Source organism: Cynara cardunculus, unplaced genomic scaffold, assembly GCF_001531365.2.
Source record: "Cynara cardunculus var. scolymus isolate 2C unplaced genomic scaffold, CcrdV1 Un_Scaffold_2651, whole genome shotgun sequence".
NCBI lineage: Eukaryota > Viridiplantae > Streptophyta > Magnoliopsida > Asterales > Asteraceae > Cynara > Cynara cardunculus.
In genome coordinates this window covers 44,387-66,650 of record NW_020201171.1, presented here as the reverse complement: position 1 = coordinate 66,650, position 22,264 = coordinate 44,387, and the positions used below count along the sequence as shown (strand labels likewise).

Sequence of the window (22,264 nt, the reverse complement as noted above, 5' to 3'; positions counted from 1 at the left end):
TTGCTTCGAGTCTAGCCACTGGTGCGAAGGTTTCGTCATAGTCGATTCCTTCTTCTTGTCTATAACCCTGAACAACAAGCCGAGCCTTGTTACGGGTACCACACCATCTTCATCCAACTTGTTGTGATAGACCTATTTGGTGCCTATCACTGATTTGTCAGATGAACATGGGACAAGGTACCAGACTTTGTTCCTATCAAACTCAATGAGCTCTTCTTGCATAGCAAGAACCCAACTAGGGTCAGAGATAGCATCATTGATTTTCTTGGGTTCAACTAAAGAAAGAAAGTTGACGAAGAGACATATATTACCTAGACCACGACATGTCTTGATACCTGCATCTGGATTACCAAGAATTTGATGAATTGGATGGCTTTTAGTCCATCGCTGAGTCGGTAAAGGGGTTTCTTCTAAATAAGCAAGTTTAGGTATAGAAGATGAGGCTGCAGCAGCAGTATCTTCAGCAATACAGACTATTGCCAAAGGAGCCTTAGATTCAGCGACTGAAACGGGTTCAGAAACAGAAGGCATTTCATTCACTGATGGATCAGTGTTTGAAGTAGAAGGAGGAACACAACTAATGGGCACTGCAACAATCTTTGAAGAAGATGCAGTGAAGTGACTAGCTGTAACTGGAATGATTAGTGGATCATCTTCAGCTTTTGGAGATTCAGTGTTGAGAGGAGCACTGTAAGAAGCTTCAGGTTGTCCATAGTGAGAGAACATCCAGTTTTCTAATTCATCCTCATCATTTAAGATGGGTATTGAATTAGCTAACTGAGATTCATCAAATGTGACATGAATAGATTCCTCTATTATCTGTCTTCGTTTGTTGAATACTCTGAAGGCTTTGGATACAGAAGAATAACCAAGAAAGATTCCTTCATCAGCTTTGGGATCAAACTTTCCAAGTTGGTCGCGGTTGTTGAGAATGTAACAAGTACAACCAAATATGAGAAGAAAGCTTATGGAAGGCTTTCGTCCATGGAAGAGTTCATAGGCTGTCTTCTTGAATCTATTCACAATCAGAGATCGGTTTTGAGTGAAACAAGCGGTGTTAACAGCTTCAGCCCATAATTGAGTAGGGAGATGGGATTCGCTAAGCATTGATCGAGCAGCCTCAATGATTGTTCGATTTCGTCTTTCAGTGACCCCATCTGTTGAGGAGTTCTCACTAAGAAAAGTTGTGAGAGATTCCCTTGTCCTTAAATAAGTTATCCATAGTACTGTTTTTGAATTCAGTGCCATGGTCACTTCTGATAGATCGTACTTTAACATCGTTAGTACGTCTATCTTTTTGATGAACGAAATGATTTCTTCAGGTGCTTCATCCTTGGATCTKAGAAAGAATACCCAAGTGTACCTGACATACTCATCAACAATGACAAGTGTGAACTTCTTTCCAGCTAGGGATTGCACGTTGACTGGACTAAAGAGGTCCATATGCAATAGCTGAAGAGGCGCAGTCACTGAGGAGATTTGCTTCAACTTGAAGCTAGCTCTTGTGTATTTTCTTTTTTCACATGCGGAGCAAAGAGATTCCTTTGCAAACAAGTGTTAAGGAAGACCAGTGACAAGATCATTTCTTGACAGCTCACTGAGTGTCTTGAAGTTGAGATGAGATAGTCGTTTGTGCCATAACCAGTTAATATCTGATGAGGCTTTGGAGAAGAAGCAGCTATTCTCGGTGAGAGAAGAATTCATGTTGATGATGTATACATTCTCTAGATGAGAACCGGTTAGAGCAACCTTATCATCTTTGTCAAGAACATGACATGAATTCTTTGAGAATTTTACTGTATAATCTTTATCACATAGTTGACTGATGCTAAGAAGATTGTGCTTCAGTCCTTCAACATATGCAACGCGTTTTAAAGTTGTTGCACCATTGGTTAATATACCAAAACCTTTGATATATCCTTATCCATTTCCACCGAAGGTTACAGAAGGTCCTCTTTCTTCCTTGAAATAAGTTAGAAGAGATTTATCTCCAGTCATATGTCTTGAAGTCTTCACTTGCTGGCAATATGTGTTTTCTCACCATAGTGTTTACACTTCCTAAAGCTGAAAGTAGCTTTAGGGCCATGAAGTATCAGACTAGAAGCGAGACCAACTCCAAGAATTCCCTTCTCATTGGTTCTAGAAGGAACCTTTGAGGAATTGGATTCTTTAGGTGAAAAGTTCACCTTGAGCTGTGACTTGGATTTCTGATGGGATTCAGATTTCCTAGTCGTTGAAGAGGAAGAAGCATTACAAGCTGAAGGAATAGACCTAGATCTATTAGACTTGTTAGACTTCTTGGGAAGGGATGCTGTGACAATGGATTTACATTTGTCTGTGCATCCAGAACTCAAAGGAGTTCCTTCAAGGTGACTCTCAGTAAAAGAAGAGGACTGAGAGGAAGAAGTGTTGGGAATAGAAGAGACGAAGGTACCAAACTTGAGCATGGACCTGTCTTAAACACATTCTTCCTGATCATAGGAGAATCATAGACCAGTCGTTATCTTGGCGGGGATCTAAGTGTTAATGATTTCAGAGGACTTGATGGAAGCTTTGTACCATCCTTTAATGGTAGCTTTCTCGGCCTTGAGTTCAGCGATTGCTCGCTCACGCTCAGCGATAGCCTTCTCACGATCAACAGTGATGGCTTGGTTTACAATAACCTGATCTTTAAGATTTTTCTCGACAGAGGTCAGTTCTTTGACCTTAGAATGGCAAATCTTCAATTGCTCTTGAAGATCAACGTTAAGCATATCTGCTTTTGATTTGCCATTGAGGGCATTGTAAAGGTCAACCGTCATCGTATCCAGTGCAAAAAGACTAGAAGAAGAAGAGGGTTCATTTAGGAAACATACCTGAGTAGAAGAAGAAGATTTCTCAGAGGAAGTAGACGCTTCTGAAGATCCTTCATCTACATCTATGATCATCAAGTAGACGTAGGCTTTATCCTCTTCATCCAAGGATGATTCATCGGATGACTCAGCCCAGTTTTGCTCTTCAGCAATAAGGCCTTTAGCCTTTCGCTGGTTGTTCTTCATCTTCTTGTACTTCTCCTTCAGTCTTGAGTATTTCTCATCTTTGGTCCTAAAGGAGGAAGGAGCTTTAGAAGATGGCGTCGCAGTCTTCTTTGATCTGCAATCACCTGCAAAGTGTCCGGGCCGGTGACAGTTGTAGCAGACAGCTGAAGCCTTGTCTATTTTTTCAGACTTTGGCTTTTTCGTGAGGGACAGCTGACGAGATCTGCACAAGCTGCTCTTATTGGTGAACCTCCTAAATGACTTAGTCAGGAGTGCCAGGGACTCATCAAAATCTGTTAAATCATATTCTGGAATGTCCTCAGAGATAGAAGAATCTATCTCCGTGATAACAACGGGAGGAAGATAAGAGACAAAAGGGGTAGAATAAGTTTCAACTGAAGAAGACTCAGAGATCAAAGCCAAAGGAGAGCTTTTCATTACCCTGGATTCTTTTACAAGATTCCTCTTCAGTTGATGAGATTGCTCACAGTTAAGCAGAATCCTGTATAAAGTAGAAAGAGAAAGAATGGACATGTCATTTGACATCTTGAGACACATGGAAAAGGTGTCCCAAGACTCAGAAGACATTCTAGAAACTTGGTTAAAATTTCAGAAGTAGAATATTCCCTACCGACACCCCTAAGATCAATAAGAAGAGAGTTAAATCTTTGATGTACTTCAGACACATCTTAGACTTTCCACAGAGAAAGCTTTCATACTGTCTTACTAGATTGATCTTTCTGGTCTCTTGAACCTGAGTGGTTCCTTCATATTGGACACAAAGTGTGTCCCATATGGATTTAGATGTTTTGAGTTTCATCACTGAGTTACACACTAAGTCTTAGCAAATACAAGAAAAGAATTGTTGTAGAGAAGATCCTTTACTTAAGCTAGAAAATGCTTGAAGTAAGAATTAGGGTTAGAGAGTGAGTTGCGCGCACTCTGCATGGAGAAGAAACACTTCTATTTATACCTAGTGCATTAAATGAACATTTAATGCAATATGGTAGGGTTAGAGTGCGTGTCAAGCCTTAAGAGGAAGGCTTGTCCTTTGGTACAGTGAATAGTACAAAAGCACTATTCAAGAGCAGACATCCTTATCTAAAGTTGGTGGACAATAGAGTCGATTAGTCGGCTCCGTACCGTACCAACTTTCATAAGGGTATGGTGTTTGTCCTTTGTGTGTATAAGGACAAAATAACAACAATCGTGCTAAGCAAGCTTCCTTTGATCGCTGAATGCTGGAATGACCTGAAGGTCTCTTCATCATTCGCTGAATCTTAAGCAGTATTCACATATATGTAGACAGGCTTGTAATCACTGAATACCGCTTCAGATCATGTACTCGCCAGTCTCTAATCTTTAGTTTCAGTCTTCGACGTTTGCTGAAGGTTCTTTGGTGTGAGTGTTGTCTTCTTGAAGTATCACTGTCTCTGATAGATTTACAATGCAAGTTCTTCAGCGATCACTGAACATACTCAGTGAAGATCGCTGCAACTGAAAAGACAGAAACATAAATACAACGTATAAGTGAAAAAGGGATTATCATCAAATCACTGAGAGAGATGATCAACAGAATTCCTTATCTGCATAATGTTCATCAAACATATTTATGTATTTCTCTTTATATTCTTTTACCCTCTTTTCCAATTCAGCAATCCTCTCTCTCAATTCTTTATCCTCTCTCTAAAATGAAACTGCCTTTCAAAAATATTGATTTAGGATCAAATGCGATGAAATCAGCTAAAAGAAATCAAAGATACAGTTAACATCGAACACACAAACAGAAAAACACAAAAACAGTTGAGAAATCAGAGAATCGAGAAAAACTGTCAAATATCAGTAAAACAGTCAAAATTGTTGAAAACTGTTAAAAACATTCAAAGACAGGTAAGACTGATTAAAATAGTTTATGCGACGTAGAATAGTTCAAAAATTTCTCAAACAATTTAAAACACAGACCAAAACAGTTAAACAATGATCCAAAAATTAAAATCTAAACAAAAATTAAAATCTAAACAAAAATTTAAACCTAAGAAGATACAAGCCCAAAACAAAGATCAAAACAGAATTAAGCTACAAACAAGAGAAGTCTAAAATTATTTACACAAACTCTATCAAGATAATCCTGCGTCTCCAATCCTTCCTCTGGAATTTCACTGATATCCTCAATCTATACTCAAAGCTGTGAGGCCAAGTCGTCAAGTCCTCTTCAGTTGACTTGTACCTTTGTTCAATTTACAATGAGCAATTTACAATGAAATCGAACACAAACATCAACTGTGAAATCCCCAACCAGAAGCAGAACCTGATAAGAACAACTAAAGTACAATAACAACCATTAAACAACAATCATTAAACATCAATCATCAACAACAAATATTAACAGCAATCAACTCAAACAGTTAATTACTTAGAACCAGGTAACAGTCAACAGTAACCAAGATCAAATTAAACAGTTATGATTGAAACAAATGTTGTATCAAGATCAACAGCCACCTATTTGCATTCCCTTCACAAAGCACCTACAAGAACAATATGTAGTCTTTAATCCAAAAGACTGATAACCTGTTAACCTGTGCGATTTAGAATGATAGTTATCAAATTACAAACAAATATGTATGCTGTCAAAATCAGTCACAAACAGAAACACGGAAATTGCTTTAGTTCAGCATCATAAGTTTCACCGCTATTTGGATATACGAGTATCGGTTTAGCTGTCCCCTTCTTTATAGTTTGAATCAAACCGCTGATAAATCTAGGAGGTGTACAGTTGATTCCTATAGCAACAACTTTCTGGCATGAATCAACAATTTTGGCACATTCAGTCAAGGAATCACCACTAACCACGTTCACACCATCTTTGGAGTTGAAAGAAAACCACGCAGGAATGTTTATTCCTTCTTCAAGTAGCTCGGCAAAAGCCTGTGCTTCAAACTTATTTGGCACTGTTTCAAATGCTATTAGGTCAGCACCAAATTCATCAATTCTTTTACAAAGACAAAATTGGCCTTCTCTTATGCAAATCCTAAATCTCAAATTAATTCCATCTCTTAGTTGGCTCTGGTTTGGTTAATCCTTCAAAGCCCATTTTAAATTCACTACTTCAAAACAACCCACCAATCTCCAGTCACTGCTTAAGAAATTAATCAAGCGATTAAGGCTAAATCCGGACAGACTTGTGAGCGATTAAACCAAGTTCCTAGTTGTCCAATTTAGTGACAGAAAGTTTGATTAAGTCCTAAATCGACTAAAGTGCCAAACGATATACAAGAATCCGGTCAACCTATTCTAAGACTTTGAGCGATTTATGATATCTGGTCAACCAATTCAAGCCTTACACGATATAGTTCTTAATTGCTCAAGCTTGTGCCTAAATCGCTCAAGACTATTCCTCAATCGCTCAAAGATGTGCCTAAATCGCTCAAATGTGTGCCTAAATCGCTCAAAGATTCTGCGATTTACCAATTAATCCAATCAAGGCTTCTGCGATTTACCAAATAATCCGATCAAGAAGTATCCGATTTACACTCTTAATCGCACAAGTATCCGATTTACACCCTTAATCGCACAAGAAGTATCCGATTTACACTCTTAATCGCACAAACCCTTGAATGATTTAGCAAGATCCGGTTAAGAAGGATGAAACAGAAAGCTTTGATTTAGAATAAAACTCGGCTGTCTCGTGTATGATACTGTTGAGCGACCAATTTAGAAAAGATGAGAAAGAAAATGAATCTGAGATGATCAAAAGGGGTTTTGTTAAAGGAATGGCCCTTTTAAACAAATGGGCTGATGAGCGGATTAGGTCCAAAAACAAAAAAAAAACAAAAGAATTAATCAAAAAATGGATCAAAAACTAACCTTTTTGAAGAACTTAACAAGAATACAAAAAAAATTGAAAACCAGAAATTTTATCAAAACTTGAAAATTTATGATCAATACACAAATCTTTGTTTATAACAAAGATTCACAGCTAGATTACGAACAGATTGATCACAATTTTAACAAAAAAACACAAGATTTTTAAAAAAAAATTGGATCAAACTCTAAAAAATTTGAGAACACGATGAAGAAAAAAAAATCAGAAAAATAACTTCGAAAAATTCTTCAAAAACATGATGATTTCTTATCTGATTTCTTGCAATCCTACTCTGATACCAATTGTAGATCCCACTATATCAATCTTCAAGAAAGCTTCAAATCATCAATGGCAGATTTGAATAATTCTTGTAAGAACATATGAGAGTAGAGAGAAAAGGTCAACACCCAAATCTTGGTCAAACCTTTATTACGTAAATCTGATTTTACAATTGAGAATCCTACTAAAATTACAAAGAAAATACCCTTTATATAGGGTCAAACATCTAGAAAAAGTCAAAGTCAAACAAACTAAAGAAAAGTCAAACACGACGACTTTTAATATAATTATAGACAAAATTAACTTTCAAGACGATTTTACACTGAAATTCAGTCATAACAAGATATTACATACTGGTTTCAGAGTGAACACCGTCAATAATTAGTAAAAGTTACCACAAACTTTTTTCTTTGTTTAAACGACTTGAACATAACAATTTCATAAGTTCATGCAACAAGCAACTTCAGACAAAAACGCCACTTCAACATATAAGCATCACATAAACATCTTATCTCAAATCACATCTTTCCTTTCCTTTTACCTTCTGGATGCGACTGCCCTGAAATGCACATTTTTAAAAGACAAAATGAGGGTTAGATCACTAAGTCTAGTGAGAAAATCCCTGATAATGCCAAACAATAAGTATCAAACTTTCAAAATTATTAAACCATAATAGTTTTCAAATATGAAAGTTTACTACATGTAAGTTCGATAAAACCGATTAACATCCCCGTTAATCATCGTTGGCCCAACTGGCTCAACACATTCGTAATATACACCGCTACGTTATATACATCACCCGATCACATACACCTCATCTATGCATACACCACCCCGTCACATACACCTCACCATACATACACGTTGGTCAAACCAACCCAAACACCACATTTATAATTTATACAAGAACAATACACTTTACCACGTTCTCATATTTTCATAACAAATAATACACTTTATCATATCTACAATCATTTCATAACACATGCATTTCAATTGAAAGCTTTATTAGAAAACTCACCTGGATCACGATTAAACGTTAAACTCTTATTAAGTAACGAACTTTGGTACCAAATACATGAATCTTAATCTTAAGACTTGAAGAATCCAAAACCTACTATTTCCTTCTCCTCTTTTTGTGAACTCCAAGAACCAAATAAAGCTCGCATACATTACATAAAAACTTCTAATTTGAGTAAAGAGAAAGAAATGAGGCGATTGTAGGCTAAATGCCACTACAAAAATTAAAGTTGCAAGGTGAAGCCCTAACTAGAGACAAATAACCAAATAACACCTAATTTCCCTCTCATATCATATTCCAATTCCCAGGTAGCCTCTTGCCCCTTGTGATATCGCCATTGAACTTTTACCAAACTGATCTCTTTGATTCTCAGACTCTTGACTTTATAATCAGTAATAGCTTCTTGGGTTTCAACAAAACTCATTTCTCGTAAACCTGAATTTCAGGCAATGGTACAGCCAGTTTCGTATCAACTGGACACTTCTTCAAATTGGACACATGAAACGTATTATGAGTACCACTAAGTTCAGCTGGAAGTTCTAACCAATAAGCTACCTCACCAATTCTATCAGTGATTATAAACGGACTGATATATCTCAGACTTAACTTACCTCTTTTACCAAATCGAACAATTCCTTTCCACGACGACCCTTTCAACATTACCCTGTCCCTAACCTGAAATCCGATCGACTTACGACGTATAGCTTTTCTGTCAGTCCTTAGCCATCTTTAATCGTTCACGAATATGATCTATCTATCCTGCCATTAACTGTATGATTTACAACCCTGCAAGTTGCTTTTCATCGACTTCATTACAACATAACGGTATTCGACACTTTCTACCGTATAAGACCTCAAAGGGTGTCGCCTTAATACTAGAATGATAACTGGATAAGCAAATTAGATTAACGGTAAATGATTTTCGCACGAACCTCAAAAATCTATAATACAAGCATACAACATATCCTTGAGTGTCTGAATCGTTCGTTCACTCCGTACCTCTGTCTGTGGGTGATAGGTCGTACTCAACTTTATTTGTGACCCCATTTCTCTTTGAAATCTCTTCCAAAACATCGAAGTAAACCGACTGTCTCGATTTGATATAATTGACTTGAGCCATTTCAGGAGTAGCTAGAATAGGCAACAAATTTCTTTGTACCCTTTTCTCCTTCTAAAGGTTCTTTCAATGTCTGATTCTAACTCGAAAATAACCCCATGAGGTATCCTTGGCATAAACCACTAAAAAAATAAACACTTGAAAGTAGAAAAATCAAACTTTAAAGTAACTTAAAGAAAAACTCTTTTTGGCTAAAATCTCTCGCAGTGGCACCAAAAACTTGGTGTGGAGGAATCTATACCCTCAAAAGACTCTAAAAACAAGTAAATCATGCAAGCATACATGATTTACAAATGTCCAAAGCAAGTAATAATGATAAATGATACCAAATATCGTTCCACATAGATTTAATATGCAAAGAGAGTCACAGAAGTTAACTTTAAAGTGAGATTTCAGAAAAGGGTTTGGAAGCAATAACGCATCAGAGAGAAAAATATCTTTGCGAGAGTTGGTAACCAAATACTGAACGATAACAATAATTAAAAGATAGTATGGATGTAAGATCAGGCTGGATTTCATCAATGAAGTGTAAATAATATTGTTCTATAAATAGCTCTTTACAACACTACTGGATTGAACGGCCTTCCAAGGAAATGCATATTAGACCATATGTTGGAAGTGCACTTGGTGATGCATCAATCTCAAACTAGTAATGATCTTGCCTTTCCTTCCATATAGTTTTGCAACTCGTAAGATTATGGCGACTCTTTATAGTCTCTATAACACACTTAGTAAAAATATTTGTGTTGTCTTAATTTTAATTCCAACTCAACTGAATAAAATAACATGTGTCAATTTGTCAAAGATTACCAGATGAAATATTAATACCACTTGTGAGTAGCAAAATAAATTGTTATTAGCAAAGCAATCATCGGCTAACACTTGGCGTAATCTCACAACCTTCACTTACACCAATAATAAGGTATTTAGCTAGAATGACTGAATGTAAGTGCTTAAAGTAAATGATATAAATGGAAATGACGTAAGAGTAAATTCTACACAAAAAGTAAAAAGAAAGCTGGAAAAGTTGCTGTAGCAACTGATAGTGATGAAGAACACTTAAAAGTACCTGCAAATTAATATTAAAAAGGTAACAAGGACCCAAAGCTTATATGAATCTTTGCTCCTGATGATAAGGTGATATTGTTCCAAGTGTTACAATGTTCAAAGGATTACCCTTATATATATACTAGCAAGAGGGAATCAAAAGTATTAGTGGGTAATAACCATTGGTTATTAATCAATGGGTAAAAGAAAAGATGCCTTAGTACATAAGATGTTTTAGTATAAAAGGTTAAGGTATTTTTGTAGTGACATCTTCCATCTAAATCGCCTGCTATAAATACTAGAAGATGCCTTTCTTCAAAAATTGATTTTTCAAATTATTCAACGGGATTGAGCCAGCTGTGCCAATATCCAGTGTCTAGTGCTGCAGCAACGTATACATCTGCTATAGCAATGCTTATGTCAACATTTTATTCACCAAATTCATAAAATAGTACCATTCCCACATCCTAGCTCCAATAAATGTGAAACCATAAAATAAGGCTAAAAGACTCAATATAGGATTGGGAAAGATGTAAAATAAAATGAAATAAAGTTATAATTAGGTGTTAAAGTGTATGATTTTGCATTTATCAATGTCCCAAAAACTGAACCTCCCTCAACAAAAATTCACATTTTGATAGTTTTCGCATATAACTTTTCATGTTTTAACAGTTCCCAAAATTAAACAAAGATGGTTAGCATGTTCTTCTTTAGATCAGGAGTATATAAGAATATTATCGATAAAAACAATAACAAATTTATCAAGAATATTGGTTACATACCCGATTCATCATATCTATAAAAGTTGTCGGCACGTTCGTCTAACCGAACGACATTACCAAAAACTCGTGATGTCCATATCTGGTTTGATGAACGACATTAACAAAAACTCGTGATGTCCATATTGGGTATGGAGAGAAGTTTTGGATACTTCTTTCTCCCGAACTTTCAATTGATTGTAGTCTGACCACACATCAATCTTTGAAAAGTAACTAGCACCACCCAGTTGATCAAACAAATCATCTATTCTCAAAAGTGGATATTTGTTCTTTATAATTAGTTTGTTGACTTCCTGATAATCGATATACATGCTCATTGAACCGTCCTTTTTCCTTTACAAAAAAAAACTGGAGCACCCCACGGAGATGTACTAGGTCGAATAAAACCTTTGTCAAGTAACTCTTTTAGCTGTTTCATTAATTCTTTAAATTTAGAAGGCGCCAACCGATACAGTGCACCAGCTACTGGTGCGACCTCACATATCAAATCAATTCAGAACTCTATGGATTTATCCGGTGGCAAACTAGTTAAATCATCTGGGGATACTTCTGGAAAATTGTTGACTACCGGTATTCTTTCTGATTTTCCCTTTTCCTTCTTGTCATCAATCACGTAAGCTAGAAAGTTTTAACAACCTTTCTGAATACATTTTTGAGCTTTTAGCACAGAAACCAAACGGGTATAACGGTCTCAACTATCACTGTAAATCACAACAAGTCCCTTACCAAGTAATTCAATATAGATCATTTTCTTGTTACATACTATACTGGCCGGTTTTTTACAACCAATCCATACCCACCACTACGTCAAATTCCCCCAAAGGCATAAGGAACAACTGAATCGGTACTACACATCCTTCCACTTCAATATTACAATCATCAAAAACCTCTGTGGTCGAAACATGGCTATCATTAGCAGTCTCTACCACCAAGGCACAATCTAAAGACTTAGGTTTCACGTATAAACAATCAACAAATAGGGGTGTATAAAAAACCATCAACCCGCGAAACCTGCCTAACCCAACCCACTAACAATCCAATTAAACTCAACCTGCCAAATCGTTAATTAGGAGGGTTGAAATTGGGTTAACCCAACCCAACCCAACCCAACCCGCCAACCGCCGCTAATATATATTATTTTTATAAAATTATGTGTGTGTGTGTCTATATATATATATATATATATATGATATTTACAAAAATTAAGGGGGTGTTTGGGAATTTGGATTGCTTATAACCTTAAGGCCTTAAGCCCTTTACCCAGTAACCCTTAAGGCCTTAAGCCCTTAACCCAACAACCTTAGTCCCTTACGAGTTACGGACTTACGAGTTATGTCTTTCTTCTCCATCACAATTTACAGATTCCATGACAAACCCTTAGTCCTTTACGGCCTTAGCCTGACGCGCCGACGCCTCCTTCCTCAATCCTCACAGCGTCCACGACAAAACCAGAAATCGACCCTGAAATCAAACTAGGAACCGAACTAGAAATCGAACCAGGAATCGGCCTTATTTTCTCCTCACGTAAACAACCTTCTTCTCCTCGTATTTCTGTGATTTATTGTTGTGATTTTTAACTGGTCGATTTCTCATGTATTTGTGTGTATTTTTGGTTCTCTAATTTATGTTTCTACTATCGATTATAATTGCCTATTTTTTTGATTTATTGTTACAAATCGATTTTCTCATGCATTTTGCGTGTATTATGTTGGTTTATTTATATTTGTTGCCTATTTTGTGGTTATTTATTCCTACCTTTAATGTAAGATTCATGAAGTTAAAACAGATGGCAGATAAATGGATGGACCCTTATTAATTTGTGCCATGTATTCTGTTGGTTTACAGTTGAATATTTTCTGTCTTTCAGAAAATGTTATTCTTAATTGACAATGTATAGGAGCTATGGAAAATACTCCTAAACCTCCAAAAATTGAAGACAATGATGAACCAAACTCGTCTAAGAAAAGGGGTGGTAGAACTTCAAACGTTTGGGATCACTTTTCAAAAAAGGACTATAGATGTGTCTGTAATTATTGTGGAAAAGACTATATTTACCATAGCAAGAAAATTGGCACAAGTTCTTTGTGGAATCACTTAAGGAACCAATGTAAGAAGTATTTGGATAGCATTAGGATAAAAAAACAAAAATTTCTTAGCTTTCCTGCTACCAATGAAAATGAGGTGTTATTTAATAAAGAAAGATGTCGCAAACTAGGTTTATACTTAAGGATGAACAACCCTTTAGTGTTGTAGATGGTGAAGGATTTAGAGAACTTGTTCATGAGTTCCAACCAAAAATTGGTGTTCCTAGTAGAGTGACTATTGCTAGAGATGTTTATCGGTTGTTTTGTTTTGAGAGAATTTAATTGAAGAAAGAGTTAACAAAGGTCGGTCAAAGAATATGTTTAACAACTGATTGTTGGAAATCTTCCACACAAATGTCTTATATGTGTCTCACTACACATTACATTGATAGTAATTAGCGTTTACATAAAAGAATTATAATTTTTTGCCAGATTTCAAATTATAAGGGCGAGACAATTGGTAAGGTTATTGAAGCTTGTGTGCTTTGGTAGGGGATTGAGAATGTTTTTACTATTATTGTTGATAATGTATCTGCAAATGATGTAGCTGTTGCTTTTGTTAAAAGAAGGGTTAATGTATGGAATGGATATGTTCTTAATGGTGAGTAAATGCATTTAAGATATGGTGCTCACATAGTAAACCTAACTGTAAACAAGGGGTTGAAAGAGATGCATAATTCAATTACTGCAATTTGTAGCTGTGTTAGATATATTCGTTCATTTTCTTCAAGGTTGTAAAAGTTTAAATCTTGCGTTGAGAAAGGAAAAGGTTGATTACAACGGGTGGTTGGTTTTAGATTTTCCTACACGATGCAATTCTATTTTTATGATGTTGGATATAGCTTTTAAATTGGACTACCTAGTTATAGTGATTTGGAGTGTGTTTCAATTTTTGTCAAATTTTTGTCCACTTTTTACGAAGTTACTTTGAAGTTTAGTGGCACATTGCACATAACTTCCAACAATTCTTTCATGAGCTTTGTGAGATTGATTCTCAAATTACTTACTTGGCTAGTAACAAATATACACCATGGCTACTAAGATGAAGAATAAATATGAATAATATAGGGATGATCCAGATCACATCAATCCCATGTTGTTTTTGGCGGTTGTGCTTGATCAAAGATATAAGTTGAAGTATTTGAAGTTTTTTATTGAGTCCTTATATAATGCCCATACCGCTACTAAGCTTGCTGTCAAGGTGGAACAAATTCTTCATCAATTGTATAATCAATATTCACAAGGTGGTAAAGATGGTGATGAGGTTAGTTACTTAGTTTTATGCGTGATTGTTTTTTAAAATTTTATTATGCATGTTAATATGTTATCGTTAGTTGAGTTTATGTTCGTATTTTTTTCTTTGTGTATAGGCTACCAAATTAAAATCACCACCAAAGAATGATTCTAAAGAATCACAAAGGAAAAAATTATTGGATCATTTTTGCAACAACAAATGGACGTGTCGGAAAACATGAATGACGTTGATAGATATTTGGTTGATGGATTAATCAATCCAAAGACTCCATCATTTGACGTAGTACTTTGGTGAAAAGATAATACTAATAGGTATAGCATTTTTTCTATGATAGCTAGAGATGTTCTTGCTATACCTATATCTACCGTAGCATCTGAATCCGCCTTTAGTAATAGCGGTCATATTTTAGACTCATTTAGAAGCTCTTTGAGTCCAAAACTGGTAGAGGCCCTTGTATGCACATAAAGTCGGTTGAAAGGGAATAATGAGGGGATTCAAATAAGTGAATTTTTGGATGAAATTTCATTTTATGACTTTCTTGAAGAAGGTAAATTTAACAATGACTCTCTATATTCTTAATAAATGGTCTAATATTCTTTTTGAATTATAGATGAACTCAAGGAGAATGCAACATCGGAGTCGGTAAGGTCCAAGATGGTCATATTTGATTGAGGATTTGAATCGTACCAAATTATGTAAGTTATGTTTAGGCTATGGGATGCATAGTTCTTCTTTTGCAGTTTTTACCGCTAAGTTGTTCTTATTTATTTTGATCTCTTTGGTTGAGTTATGTTCTGTGCAACTCCTATTGCTGCCACTTTTGCAGGAAAGCAGTGTAGAACGAGATGACATAAAGGATCCTTATAGTGAGGTATAGAATTCTTCACCTAAAAGGACGTATACTTTAGTAAGTTTCATGTATATTGTTGCTAGAATATTAGTAAACATAACTAATATTAGTAAAAAAGATCATTGGCAAAGCTATAATCATCATTTTGTTGACCAAGTGTCCAAATATGTTGATACAAGGTTTTGAAATACCTGATTAACAAAAGTCTGCTGCCAAGGAAGTCTAGCTACTTTGTGAATCAAATGTTTTGCAAGTTTAAAATTTGTCTAGAAATAATTTAAGCAAAGAAGTAGAGAACTGAAAATAGCAAACATAGTTGGTCAATTTTTCTGTAAAGTATACCTAATATCTATTGTCTATAAATTTAATAAGGTTAGAAAGCTAATAGTCATAAGGTGATATTCGTAATCAAGATTCGGGACCTATTTTTGTGTTACTTATAGGGGGTTGAAAGGATGGCATGTTGCAAAAACTAAAAGTTATGTTTCTGCAGGTTTCAATGTTCATGAAGAATTTTGACCATCTTCCCAAGGATACATACTTTGACATACGAAAATGGGAAGTCTGCTGCTCGTATCTAACTTTTGAAATTTGATTCCAAGACTTGATGATTTAGATATATTTTTGGATGATTGTAATAACTGATGACTTTGTTGGGTATATTTTTAGTATCATTTATCATATTTAATTTGTCAACTTTATGAATTTTAGTAACCTGCCAACCCAACCCAACCCGCCCTGCCCTAACCCTCAAGGGTTGGGTTGACTTATACTTTTGAATGGCTTGGGTTAGGTTGAGATTTTCCAAACCGCCATAATTGGTTTGGGTTGTAAAAAATGTCATAAACCACCCAGCCCAACCCAACCCGCGTACACCCCTATCAACAAATGAAGGTGAAACAAATTAACATTTGGCATCAGAATTAAATGACAACTTGGCACATACATTGTTTACTAAAAATGTATTTATCACCACATCAGGCGTCTCTTCAGCTTCACCCTTAGACATTTGAAACATGTGTCCCTTAGTTTTCGTTAGTTCGGACTTTCGCATACCTACCCAATTACTCTGATTTCCCCCAGCATAATTTGGTCCCCGACCTTTTAATTGTGGACAATCAAGTTGTATATGATTGGAGAGTCCCAATTATAACAACATCATGACATTTGACAATTCCTCACGATATGTCCCGATTCTCCGTACCTAGAGTATTTTCTTTGGTCAAAATTACACTCACCTTAATGAATACAATGACATCTTGGACACAACCTCTCATAAACATTTGAATTGGACAGTTTTCCGTTCTAACAAACTTAGGCATACGAAGATCAGTTGGCGACCCATCCCATTTTCTCTTTTCCCCGACTCTCTCTTCCGTGTTTCTATTCTTATTTCTTTATGTTGTTTCTACAACATTAATAGCAGATGGAAATGTGACGGGGTTTGTTGCTATTACAAATTCTCTGATGGAAGGTTTCAGTCCCTAGATATACCTCTCAACTTTGCGGGCCATTGTGGAAATGTAATGTCCGCAAATCAAGACTGTTCTAATTTTTTTTTTTCCGTGTAAGCTTGGACTGACATGTTTGCCTGTTCTAACTTCAAAAATTCCTCTTCAAGTTGTCTAACTGCATTTTTGGACAAAAATGTTCTTTTAATTTATCTAAAAATTTCATCCAAGACATAGTTTGTAAAATATCAGGTTTTAATGATGACTCCACTTCCCACCAGTAGAAATCATTTGAGTTCAACGTAGCCACAACAAAAGTAACTCCTTCCTCATAAGAACATTTACTGGTACTAAAGTTTGATTCAATTTCTTTTAACCAACACATAGCTTTGATAGGATTTCTTTCCCCAGAATAAGTCAAAGGTTTGCTAGTTAAGAACATTCTAATATCACATCCCTTTACAACGGTAGTAGCTGATTGATTTATCTCAATTCTTTCATTAATTTCTAAACTTATTGTTTTTTCATTTCCAATGTTTAAAGGATGTCCAAACAAAGATATAAAGGTATTTTGAAGCTTACCTAGTTCTGCAGTCAACATATCTCGAGTAACGAATTCAGGATTTTGGCCCTAACCCCGACCCTGGATCTGCTTCTACCCTGACCACAGGTTGAACTTCCTTGTGCTGATACCTCTCATTCGACATATAATTTGTGATGAATACCCTTACCTCTCCCCTGACCTCTGTCCCGACCCCTTTGTCTGATTGTGATTGTAGCTTCCGGATTCGTTTACAGCTCACAGACTCCTCTCCCTCGCCCTTGGCCTCTACCACGACTAACTGGTGGATTCCATAGATTATTTTCAGGTAGAATATCCATTCCTTTCGGAGTAATGGATGCAGTTCTACCAGATCCTTGAGAATTCTTGCCATCTGTTAAATCACAAAAATATATATATATATACATTTAATCACATACCTATTTATAACAAGGTATTCAAGTACAAACATGCACTTGTAAACTCAAGATTACATTAGCCAATTGTAATTTGAATTTACCCTACACATCGTTTTTTTTAAATCGTTATATTTATCATTCCCAAAGGTTTAACAAATTGCAGGGACATATTATGATGCAAATTACACCTAGTTTAAGTTTAGACAACAAACTGAATACCTAAATCTCTTAAACTCAAGCTCTGATACCAACTGTAACAACCCACCAAAAATATAACACATAAACCACATATTTCACATATAACAACTTGAGATATTACGATACTGGTTTCAGAACGAACACCACCAATAATTAGTAAAAGTTACCACGAACTTTTTTCTGTGTTTACACGACTTGAACATAACAGTTTCATAAGTTCATGTAACAAACAACTTCAAACAAAAACTCTAGCTCCGCATATAAGCATCTAGTAAACATCTTATCTCAAATCACATCTTTCCTTAACCTCTACCTTCTGGATGTGACTGCCCTGAAATGCATATTTTTGAAAAAGAAAATGAAAGTTAGACTAACAAGTCTAGTGAGGAAATCCCTGTTAATGCCAAACAATAAAGTATCAAACTTTCAAAATTATTAAACCATAATGGTTTTCAATATATGAAAATCTACTACATGTAACTTCGATAAAACCGATTAACACCCCTGTTAATCATCATTGGCCCAACTGGCTCAACATATTAATAATATACACCGCTCCATTACACATACCACCTCGTCATATACACCTCACCAATATATACACCTCACTGTACATACACGTCAGTCAAACCGACCCAAACACCACATTTGTAATTTATACAAGAATAATACACTTTACCACGTTCTCAAATTTTCGTAACAAATAACACACTTTATCATATCTACAAATCATTTTATAACACGTGCATTTCAATTGAAAGCTTTGTTAGAAAACTCACATGGATCATGATTAAACGTTAAACTCTTATCAGATAACGAACTTTGATACCAAACACATGAATCTCAATTTTAAGACTTGAAGAATCCAAAACCTATTCTTTCCTTCTTCTTCTTTCTGTGAACTCCAGGAACCAAATAAAACCTACATACACTACACCTAAACTTCTAAATTTGGGTAAAGAGAAATAAATGAGGCATTTGTAGGCTAAATACCACCAAAAAAATTAAAAAAATGCAAGGTGAAACCCCAACTGAAGACAAATAACCAAATAACCTTTAAACTTTAAGTGAAAAAGAAATCTGGTTATAACAAAATCTTCATATACTTTCAACTACCTTTATTTAGCTATTTTTATCATCATGGCCAAATGAAACTTTAACAATTCATGCATGTGAAAGTAATTAAATATATGTAATAATTTATGAAAATGACTATAAATGAAATAAAGGTAGATGAAAATAGTTAAAAGTACTAAAAGTAGTTGAAGAAGCAAGGGAAAATGCAGTTAAATTAAAAGGTCAACTCCTCCAAATGTTTAGAAATGTTCTCACCATTTTCAAACTATTATTCTCACACGATCTCATGTGTTTGTGTATGCATATATAGGGGTCTTCTTTTGAGATCTGTACAATTTATGAGATTCGTGAGATCCAACATAACCAGAAATCATATTAAACTAAAAGTTAAGTTAGAATATTCATAAGAGTAAACTACGTTTTTTATCCCTGTGATTTGACAAAAATTTCGATTTTCATTCTTGTGGTTTAGAAATTGTTGTTTTTATCCCTATGGTTCATAATTTATTGATATTTTCGTTCTTATGATTTTACAATTTATTGTTGTTTTGGTCCCTATGGTTTACAATCGTTTACTGTGTGTTTGTGTTGGTCCATTTTACTTAAAGGTAGGAATTAGTCCAGGGACGAAAAATAATAAATTACAAACCATAGAGAATAAGATCACAATTCCTAAACCACACGAATAAAAATCAAAACTATTAACAAACTAAAGTGACAAAAATCGCTATTTACTGAATTATTAATTTTGATAATTACAGATAAAAAGTTCAAATAACGATTATTGTGGGTATTTTTCAATCTTCCAGTTTCCTCTTTTTTTCTCCTCTCATTAACAACATAATAAAAAAATAAAACTAAATCCAACAAATAACTTAATTAACACATTGTTTTGAATATTAATTAACCTAACAACTATCATCATATCACACTTGACACAAAAAAAAAACACCGAAAACAAAAAAACCAAAAAGTACAAATCCCTAAAAGCATTGTGTAAGGACTTGGATACGTGTTGTGAACAAAATCAATAACTAAATTCTAACACCTGCCGAGCATCTCCACTCCAGTGAACCCAGAATGAAAAATCTATAGTATCACTATATGAACCACTATCAAAATATTGTTTCAATTAATTATTACGATTTTAGACATTATGATCACCTTGTGAACACAGTATGACACAACAACATCTAAAATAAAAAATCAAAAACAAAATTATAGATCGTCAAAAATATTGTGTAAAGATATTAATACATACAATGAACAATTAATAGATTTTTTATGGGAGAGTTTTGAATATTCTATTTATGGAGAAAATAGAGTATCTAAAACCATTTATTAGTTGTATTTTTTTTTATCACTAAATTGCTTTTTTTACATTCATTTAATAAATAATATGATTATATTAAATTAATGATACACATTGAATCTTATGGATCTTATGATTATTTTAATATTTTTAATTTCACATCCATTTTAATATACTTTTTTCATATGTTTTTTCTTGGTTCTTCCGTAAAATCTTTTTGGGGTTCTCTCTTAATCTCATATATATATATATATATATATATAGGCTTGAGTTTACGTGGGACTAAGATTTTTTCGTGAGACCCGTAAGACCAATTTATGTTCATTGATCAACTTTATAAGCTAATGATCTAAAGGTCTAAAGTTGCACGGTGACAATTTTGTGATTATTGAGAAGTCTCGTGGCAGTTTTGTGATTATGAATGTTGAGATTGTAGATCTAATCCAAGGGTTGAGAATTGGTCTTACGGGTCTCACGAAAAGCTCTTAGTCTCACATGATCCCAAGGGTTGAGAATTGGTCTTACGGGTCTCACGAAAAACCTTTGGTCTCACATGATCCCAAGTATATATATATATATATATATATATATAGAGAGAGAGAGAGAGAGAGAGATCATTTGAGAAGTGTTAAATGTGTAAGAAGTAGAGAAATAGTCCTAGCCTTCATCTGATCAACATTTGCGGCTTTGAATGTGAAACACCGGATATTTCGGTTGCATGATATGCGAAAGATATAGAGATGGCTTCTCAATTTTTACAAATAAGCGACAAAACAAGTGTTCATGTGAACTTATGTGATTCACACATGAATTATCTGTGCATATGTGAACATGTATGATTAGTTATGATTCACATACAAACTAATTAATTGATTCACATATGAACTATTTAACTAAGGGTAAAATGTATGAAATAGCAACCTACTTTTACAAATTTTCTTATTATAGCGTTATACTTTCAGTTTTTCTTATTACAACAATGTACTTTCAAAATATTTTTTATTAGACATTGTACTTTCAAAAATTTACATGTTATAGCATTCGGTAACCTTTTAAATTAAATTTACCCATTATACCAAGTTTCTTTGTCACCTCATCGTCCACGTAGATTGTTCACATATACGGTAGTGCTGACATGACATTTCTTATTATAAGGCCACCTACATGGGGCTTGCAAACACAATTGCAAATCAACTTTTGTCAGAGTATGGGTTGCTAAATAAGAAAAACCTTGCAAAATTTGCAAGTCAATTTGAAAGCCACATGGGCCACCCACTTCCCTCTAATTTTATTTTTCTTTTTTTTAATTATTTAAATAAACTATTTTTATACAAAACAATTAATTTTATAAATTAATAATATTAATATAATTATATAATAAATTAAATTATTTTAAACATTAAATTTTATAATTACATAAAATTATAATCTAATATATAAAATTATATCATATATTAATCGTTTTAATTAACATTGAATTAAAATAAAACATGTTATTAATTAAAAAATAATTAGAATGTATATATAAATAATTTATAAAATAGTTAATAAATGTTGTAGTGGGGACCACTTTTGAAAGTGTAGGTGATGTGGCACAGTTGAAAGTGTTGTAGGTGAATTGCAGGTGTGTGGAGGATAATTGCAAAAGCTGATGTGGCACAATTGAAAGTGTAAATGGATTGCAGGGATGTGGATGGTCTAACATTGCACTTTCAAAATTACTTTATTATAACATTACCAATTTCTATTACAACATTGTACTTTTAATTTTAATATTTTTATCATTTAAACATTGTAAATTTAATCATATATGTTTACTAAAAATTATAATAAATATTATCTCAAATTATAATATCATTTTTTTATTTTGCTTTTGACATATTATAGAAGGCAAAAACCATCTAAATCGATAACTTTTTTTAACATTAACATATCTGCAATAATATATCAAAAAA

At 34.4% G+C, this 22,264-nt stretch overlaps 1 protein-coding gene across 1 annotated transcript; it reads right to left on the bottom strand.

Annotated features, from left to right (window-relative positions):
- Positions 1–5,654: 5,654 nt before the first annotated feature.
- Positions 5,655–8,839, bottom strand: LOC112503163 (homocysteine S-methyltransferase 2-like). The gene is made up of 2 exons (XM_025107229.1): positions 8,615–8,839; positions 5,655–5,942 (listed from the first exon to the last, which is right to left on the bottom strand). Exons 1-2 carry the CDS (start codon positions 8,837–8,839, stop codon positions 5,655–5,657), a joined length of 513 nt encoding a protein of 170 aa, XP_024962997.1.
- Between the last annotated feature and the right edge of the window lie 13,425 nt (positions 8,840–22,264).